General features: G+C 31.8%; 1 protein-coding gene across 1 annotated transcript; it reads right to left on the bottom strand.

Annotated features, from left to right (window-relative positions):
• Positions 1 to 800: 800 nt before the first annotated feature.
• Positions 801 to 8244, bottom strand: LOC142620990 (disease resistance protein RPM1-like). The gene is made up of 5 exons (XM_075794308.1): positions 8004 to 8244; positions 7809 to 7890; positions 3294 to 6094; positions 1812 to 1869; positions 801 to 1088 (listed from the first exon to the last, which is right to left on the bottom strand). Exon 3 carries the CDS (start codon positions 6004 to 6006, stop codon positions 3316 to 3318), a length of 2691 nt encoding a protein of 896 aa, XP_075650423.1. The 5' UTR covers positions 6007 to 6094; positions 7809 to 7890; positions 8004 to 8244; the 3' UTR covers positions 801 to 1088; positions 1812 to 1869; positions 3294 to 3315.
• Positions 8245 to 9077: the final 833 nt, after the last annotated feature.

Below are 9077 nucleotides of genomic sequence, written 5' to 3'. Positions count from 1 at the left end.
AAACTATTATTCAAATTGTGTGCTCACTATTGTATCCATGAAAAAAATTTGTGGGTTCTCCAAAAATATTATTTAATTCGTTTCAACAATTTTGCTATGAAGAGTGGCGGTAGGGTGTTAAATAATTTTAGATAAAATGGAAACTTTATTTTATTATTATCATCAATCATAAGATGTACAAAGTTGCAAGAGCATAATTGTTTATGAAAATAGAAAATAGAGGTGTGAATGCATTGGAATAGGTTGGATTTTGATTTGTGTTTTTATAAAAGCCAACAATTTTACATATTGAGAAATGTTCAACTCAACTTGATTCATAGGGAACATGTAGGGTTGGGTCGGGTCATTAGAACCATTTTGTCAGGCCTAATAAAAAATTTTGGTTTTCATTCACCAATTTAAACCCATTTCTTTAATATTTAATTACAATTTCATCTAAAATAAATCTCAAAAATACTAAGACAGTTTGAACTAACAAATTTAAAGTAAGTTATAAAGTCTAAAATAAAATAAATTTATTTATAGGTATATAAAATCTAATATAATTTAAATTAAAGAGTTTATACATATATTGTTTTTTAAAGTATTAATTAATAGCGCAGTTGGATCTGGTTATTTGTATTGAAATTTTTGTCAACTTTTCAAACCGATCCAACTGAAGTTTCAAAAAAAATAAGGACCCAACCAAACCCTTCAACCCACAAAAAAAACAAACCCTGATGTTGGTTTGGATCAGGTTCATCAAGTTGTTAAAGAAGAATAAACAAAAGAACTATAAAACTCAAAAATAATAGAAAACAATTCACACGGATGTTAATGGTTTACACAAGATAAATTACATAAAAATTACAACACAAAAGATGAGCAAATCCACGGTTGAACCAAGGGCAATCTTCCAACAGATTGCCACAAAGGCATCTTGGAGTTCAAACTTTTACATTTATTATAGACAACTAAGAAACAAAGTCTTGAGTATTAATTTATCGAACAATAACCAAAATACCCAAACAATACTTAGAATTGGAGCTCCAAATGAAACAGAATCCTTTTGAAGCAAACAAGGCAAACTCATAATCTTCAGCATCATTCTGTTATAAGTAAAATAAAATTTAAAAAAAAAAAAAACAGAGATATGGCTTATTTAAACTGACAAATTCATGTTCCAAACCACAAATAATAAGACATCATAGCCAAACCAAATCTAAGAAACCTTTGTACATACAATTGAAAATCACAAGTAAGATTAGGATTATTGATATGCATGGATGACATATAATGAAAAAACCCATAAAAAGTCAGTGTTACGTAAGTCACAATCTTGTATCTTCCAATTAGCCATCATTCATAAAGGACTTTCCTGGAACATATGGTGGGCATTACTCACATACAAAACATGCCTACAAACACACATTCACACATGCATACATACCAAAATACATATTAAAAACAGTATTTTGACACAGGATCCAAAAGCTAATTCATTCTATTTCAAAGAATTTGATGTGTTTATCAATTTATGCCAAGATGGTAACTAAATCAATCTCCAAGAAATCATGCAATAGCAAGCATTGTTAGGCATGAACATAATTACTTATTTATCATGTCAGAAACCATTAGTTTAAAAACTTAAGCTATTACAAAGTGGATAAATAATATAAGTCGAGCATACATAAATTTGTTAGTGAAATAACTTAGATGAAGCAAAGCTTTTTTTGGGGAGGGGGTTTAGATGAAAGATAAAAATGAATGCGATAACCATTCATGAAAAAAGATAAAAAGAAGAAGAAAAACACAAAGAATTGAGAAGCTACCTTCACGAAATATTCCCAAATTACTACTAGATGTAGACTTCTGGGATGCATTGCAACGCTGAATAACAAAGAGTAACTTATGAGTTATGTCTAAGGGTATGATAACAAATTCAAATGGATATTGCTAACTTAGGTAACACAAAGTATCAAGTTGCAATTCCAATCACATAAATGAAGACATAAACAAAATTGTTCAACATTTATTAGTTGGAAATTATGACTTGGATCACTCATTTCTCTTCATGAGCTTATCATAACCTAACAATGAGGAATGCAGTAAAAATATAGTTTAAAGCAAGAGATTTGCTACCCAAAAGAAGAATTGAAAAAACGGAGAGAAGTTGGAAATCACATTAAGGATTTATATGTAAGTCAAGGACTTTTAAGTAGGACTCAAGAACCCTGGGTTAATGGCCAAGATGCATCAATAAAGGGGAAATAATTAAATTGTGATTATACTTATCAGAAAATAAAAAATCCTTAATTACATCTCATTCATATAGGAATGTGAACTTAAGAGCATAGAGTTTAAAATAGAAATTGATAACTTTTTTCTTAACTTGATACAACCACTTTTTCATGCATGATGCATGGGTGTAGAAATGGAGAGGGACTGTGCATCTTCTTGCATGTGCCAAGCTAAAAAAAATTACAGAAGACATCCTATCTTAAATTAGACTATAAATCTATGACCTCAGGGTGGCAGACTAACAATGTGAGCACTTAAGAGTTAAAACATCCTATTATTAATGGCAAAATAATAATAATAAAATACTAAAAAGAAGAAGCTATTATTAATCAATGTATTTCATGAGGACTAGTTCTCAAATTATATAAGAAGCAAAGTATGCATTTAAAAGTTTGCAGCACAAGGATTTATATATAAACAAATCACAAGCTAACGTGTGCTTGCTAAAACGGACCAATATGTGGTCCAAACCACAAATAAGACATCACAACCAAAACAAATCTAAGAAACCTCTATACATAAAATCAAAAATTATATGCAAGCTTAGGATAATCAACACCCATGAAAGACGCATAATGAAAAATCTAGCAGAAGTCGTGGGGTTACATAAGTCAACATCTTATATCTTCCAATCACACAATATCCACAGAGGACTTTCCCCAAACATATGGTGGGCTTGACATACCCAAAAATAGAATACACCCAAATACATTTATATAAATAGTATTTTAAGTTAGGCCCAGAAACTAATTTTATCTATTGCGAGAAATTTATTTTATTTATTTTATTTTTCTATGCCAAGATGTCCAAGCAATCAAGCAATTGCAAGCATGATTCTGTCGTGGGTAAAAAAAACAGAGATACAGTTAAGTACAATTAATCGTTAGAACGAATTACCTATTTATGATGTCAAAAACCATTAGTTCAAAGAAATAGCTAAAATAATAAGAAGAATGCAACCATTCATTAAAAGTTAAAAGTGGAAGAAAGAATAGATAGAACTGAGAAGCTACCTTCGTGAAACATTTTGAGTTACTACCAGATGTACATCTTTGGGATGTGTTGCACCTTTGGAAAATCCACGTTGCCAATGCGATTTTTAAGTTCCATTGATACAAATTCCAAAACCAGTACTTGGAGATTTTGAAGGTATTCAATGCCCATTGGCACTGTCTTTAACTCCATGCAGCTGTCAATATTTAGGAATTTCAGATTTGGCATCACCCCCTTTTCTATTATTATCTCATTCAATTGTGGGAAATTATGAATCCATAACTGTGTAAGCTTAAGAAAGCTTGTATTGAAACATAGCTGTTTTCCAACATAGGCATTATTAAGTCTAAGTATTCCCAAATTAGGCAAAGCAGCGATGTGAGGGAGTAGATCTTCTTCTAGTCTCGACCAATGCAATTGCAAGAATGTGAGGCTTTGAAGTGAACAAAACCACTGTGGGACCTTCTCTAGTTTTCCAGTCAAATAAAGCTTTTGAAGGTTGGGAGGAGGAGATGAGAGTGCATCCATTTGGAGAGTTTCCTCCTCATTAGTTACTGTGATGTCCAAGATCCTAAGAAGTCTCATGTTTTCAATTGAGATACACAAGTCCATCTCATCAGTTTCTTTAACGTTGCCAATACGAATCGTGGCAAGTTGGGTCAGGCTCCGAATTTCTCTTATCAAGTCACCTTTTGCTTCAAAAACGCCTATAGTTTGCAAATTCTTTAACCGAGTGATATTTGTTGGTGCTTGCATCCCTACAAAAAATCTGAAGTCATTCCAATTTCCAGTATAGCTATACATTATCAAATGCCTCAAGTTCTGCAACTTCCCTATTCCATGAGGAAGGGCCTCTATTTTTGTGTCCCTAATGTCCAAGGTTTGAAGATTAATGAGCCTCCCTATGGAATTTGGGAGCTTCTTAAGTAAAGTTCCCCTTAAATTCAAATATCTTAAGTTGAATAATTTGAATACTTCATCAAGCAATACATCAATGGGGGCATCCTCCAAATCTAAAACCCTTAACATTTTACTTCCTAAAGGCAATGCTTTCAATGTCTTGTTGAAAACAAGAAAAGAACGGAGCTTTGACATACCCATAAATGATTTGACTTCTCCATCCGTTTTGTGAATTGAAATGTGGCGTGCTTTGAATTCTATCATTTCTTCTCCTCCATCATGTACAACACCAAATTTTTCTTTGATTGATATTGATAGAGCAAGCTCCCGCAGAAGATCATGCATTTTACATCTCCTTGGCCTTCCAAATTCATTCCTATCTACAACTTGAAGCAAACTCCTGAAAGTGAGTTTTAATAGATAGCTATTTGCTACTTCTTCTAGAGTGGACCCTTCAACTTTTTCTACAAAGCCTTCTGCCATCCATAGCTTAATGAGCCTTTTTCTTCGAATCTTATGATCTTCTGGGAAAAGGGAGCAATACAAGAAACAATGCTTCAATTGATATGGTAAATCGTTGAAACTAAGCAACAAAATGCTCTTCACTGCTTCTAGCTCAGGATTTTTACTTAGACTCCAATTCAAGCTATTGTAAATTTCGTTCCACTCAGACATATTCTTGGAGTACATAAGACTGCCCAAAGCCGCAATTGCTAGAGGTAGGCCATCACATTTTCCCACAAGTTCCTGAGCAAAAGATTTAAGCTCTGGTGGACAACTTCCATTAGGACTGCTTGAGAATGCTTTCTTGCAAAAGAGTTCCCAAGCCTCTTCCGTTAGCAACAATTTCATTTTATGAATGTGATGTTTACCTCCCATTTGATGGCAAGCTACATCATCTTCTTTTCGAGTTGTAAGGATGATTCTACTCCCAAAACAACTATCTCGAAGTGATACCTTTATTTCATCTAAGAGGTTTGTGTCCCAAACATCATCTAGGACAAGTAGATACCTTTTTTTCTCTAAATAATTCACCAGTGTTTTTACTAACAGTCTGTAGTTCATGGAATCCAAGTCTGTTGGATTTGTTTCCTTCCTTGACTCGTGGAATTCCTTAATCAAGCTCCTCAATATGTCTTCTAATTCATATGCTTGGGAAATTGTGATCCATGCACAACAGTCAAAATGTTTCTTTACATCTTCATTGTTGTAGATGTTGGCAGCTAGTGTGGTCTTGCCGGAACCTCCCATCCCAACTATCGAAATGACAGTCAGATGTGGTTCTCCATCCATCAACCAATCCATTATCAATTGCCTTTTCTTTTCAATCCCTACAAGTTCGTCTTCTTTAAAAAAAAGAGATGATTCAGCATGACGCACCACCCATTTCTGATTATCTTTAGAACTAGTTCCCTCTATACGATCAATACCATATCTTTGGTTTCTCTCTGGTATGGCGCCCTTGATTTTCCCATTAATTTTTTGTATCTTGGTGGCTGTTTGATGCCTCATCCAGAGATTTCTTGGAAAGTAAATGGTGTGGTGAAGGATCCAGGAAGATCGACCCCCAATTCGTTGGCGATTCATGTGATACATGAAGTTGTCAATAATGTCTTCAACATCATACGCCATGTCTCTCACATTTGCCACCCAAGTTCTCTCGCCTTCACTCCCTACTCCCTTCCTATCAGTATCTGCTAAGAACGATCGCATGCTTATCAACTCATCTTTGATATCCTCAATTGCATCACGAGCCCCCCATAACAAAGACGCTTCATTTGAAAGGATTGAAATGATATTTACAGTCAAGAGTTCCACTACAGCCTGATCCATTTTTAGGCTCCCTTTCTTCCAATTATATCACATCCAAAGAGAAAGAGAATGCCATGCTTTGACTTGTTGCTTGCCAGTCCTAGGAGACCTGCACAAAAAAAGAAATAAGAATAGAGGTGAGAAACATAATGCATGAAAGTATTCTAATTCTCAAAAAGTGTCCCAATACGTTAGTTAAGTTAAAGAATGATTTTTTTGGGGGGGGGGGGGGGGATAAGTGGTGTAGATACAGTGATTTTTGTATTTATTTAAATTAAACATTGATCGGTGTACTTATCTAAACTAAACAGTAAGAAATATTTATATTTGTCGCTGGCAACATTTTCATTTTTTTTAAAGACACTAACAATATATTTTTTTTAAACAGAGCATTTCAATAATTAAAATATCATCATTTCCACATGGTTTGTATTTATGCCACCATGTGTTGTCTAACGTGTGATTTGTACATTAAACAGAACACTAAAAGGATGTGATTCGTGAACTTTTTTTTTTAAAAAAACAAAAAGAGGAGGATGTGTACATTAGTCTTTACATTAGAATTTTTTTATTGCATAATAATGGTAAGGCCGTAAGGGAAGGCGGGGTAGCAATAAATGTTTATAAAGTAAAGATTTAAAAAGTGAGATTCTCAACAAACAAAAAAAAAAGATTTAAAGACTAAAATGAAATAACGTTAATTTTTTTTTTTTTGAGAAATAATGTTAATTTGATAAAAGAATTAAAAAATTATACTATAATTTATGGACCAAATTTTGACTTTTTTAAAAAAAAAAATTCTTTTGAAACAAAATAATTGAGTCTTTCTAAAATATCATTCTTATCTCATTACGAAATTTAAAACTTTTAAACAAATTATTACATGATAATAATTGCATTTATTCTTAGGTAAAGACAGTAAAAGACATCGACAAAAATATGAATTTTCACATATTAAACTTGTTCAAGTGACAATTAAATCATTAATAAGAGATGAAGTTTAACACATTTGTTTGATTTGCATGTTTAAGAGATGCTTTACAATTTACATTTCAATTTTCCTTGATTTACTATTTCTATATTAACAAACCATAGAGTCATGCTTCCATAAGGGACCAATTTATTTTAATTGTTTTGAATCTTCTTATTCTCAAACAAAAGTCTCATGTCCTACTCTAGTGTTTCACTTTATACTTTATAGTTTATACTTCATCAATTATAATATGTAATGCATTTGATTTTTGATTGTTAAAACAATATACTTTGGTTACTTGAAAATGAGAGTGAAAATGAGAGGAGAAAAAAAAAACTATATAATAGTATGTAATTGGTGAATCATAAAATAGAACACCCAAAGCATGATCGAGGGTTTTTATTCATTTTTATCATTAATTGATCAAACAATTTGGCCTTTTTTTCTTTTCAAATGATAAGTTTTATTGATAATAAAAGCATTGCAATTTGCATTTTAAACCAAACAGTTAGACAATAGGTGACCAATGAGAGAGAATAGAACATATTAATACATAAAATGAAGTGATTCCACTAACTGAAAAGATAGAAAACCTTTATTTATTCGTCAAGAAATTTACAAATAAAAGTACAAACTAATTGATTAAAAGCAGAACAATTAGAAATTCAAACTCCCCCCCCCAAAAAAATTAAAATTAAAATTCAAACTGACCCAACCTCAACCTCAACCTCATGAAGTGTGGTCTCAATAATTAATAAAGAATGAATATATGATATAGACATAAGTAGAATTGAACTAAAATTTACAATATTCAAATTAATAAATAAAAAATAAAAATTTCAACTCCCACCTCCAGTCCTGAGTCCAGTAATCGAAATTGGTATCCAAGATTTACACCATCTGATATTCAAATTGAAGATAGATGTAGGAACCTAGGAGATCCAAAAGAACAAATTATCAAATATAGAAACAAAAGCTAATTAATGCTTTTAAATATTTAAAATATGCAAATACAGTGGTAAAATATTTTAAAGAATAGACTTACTTGAAAATTAAACTCGAATATTTTCTTGAGAAGAATTGTCGACTTCGAGAACTTACAAGAGGAGTTTACAATTGAAGGTGATAAAGAAATACTAAAGAGGGAGCATCGCAAATGAGAGAAATAAATTAATTAATATAAAGATGGTTTTTCTCCACTCTGTATTTCACTTGAGACCGAAAGTTGAGAATGAGAAGCATTTTCTTTCTTCTCAGCAAAACAGAGAATGAGTAGCCTTTTACTACAGACTTGAAGTTCCCATGGTTGACCACTTTCTTCTTATTTTTCACTTTTATGACTTTTTGCTTAACTGCTTGTTTGCTTTATGACTTTCACTTGTCTGTTTCTTGAATTATTACTGTCACACAGCTTTTTTTTCTTTTTCTTTTTCTTTTTTTTAAGATTATTGCTTCACATTTTTAAATTTATTAGGAAAAAGATGACAGCTCATGTGTTTCACTATTTGAGACAGACAGTCTTCAATAGTTATATTTTTGATGATCTCTTCAATAGTTATATTATGTCATTGACAAATATCTCCGATATTATTTTTTTCGTATGAGTGAGAGGCTTGAAAATAATACCGTTCACTTGAGAATGGATTTGGATCCGGTACTGCATCGAGAGCAATTACACTAACTCACTCTCACGTCAATTTTTACTATTCTATTTTTTAACTTTAACTTTTTAATTTTTTAACATTTTTTAAAACATTTTTTAATTCAATGTTTGAGATTAAAAAGTTGAAAATTCAACTTTCAATCTCAGCCATCCAATACTATTACACTAAGTATTACACTTAATCTCAATCTCTTGAGAGTGACTTGCCTTAATGAAGTAGTCCTTCTTGACTACTTATTTTCTGTTCACTTGCCTTTTCGCTCTTATAGAGTCACATGCAAGTTTGTCAAAACTAAGATCCTGCGTAGTATCGTGGGAGGTAGGTATAGGATCATAGATTGTAAGATTTCACACTATTTTAGAAGGAAAAAAAAAACACATTAATAATTATGTTAAATAATAACATAAATTATACATTTATTCATAAAAAACTAAAAATTTGCATCTATTTGATGT

Source organism: Castanea sativa, chromosome 12 (assembly GCF_040712315.1).
Source record: "Castanea sativa cultivar Marrone di Chiusa Pesio chromosome 12, ASM4071231v1".
Lineage (NCBI taxonomy): Eukaryota > Viridiplantae > Streptophyta > Magnoliopsida > Fagales > Fagaceae > Castanea > Castanea sativa.
This window is presented reverse-complemented; position numbering and strand designations above follow the sequence as displayed.

Coding starts and splice junctions, on each gene's coding strand:
- LOC142620990 (XM_075794308.1), bottom strand. CDS start 6,006: ATGGATCAGGCTGTAGTGGAACTCTTGACTGTAAATATCATTTCAATC.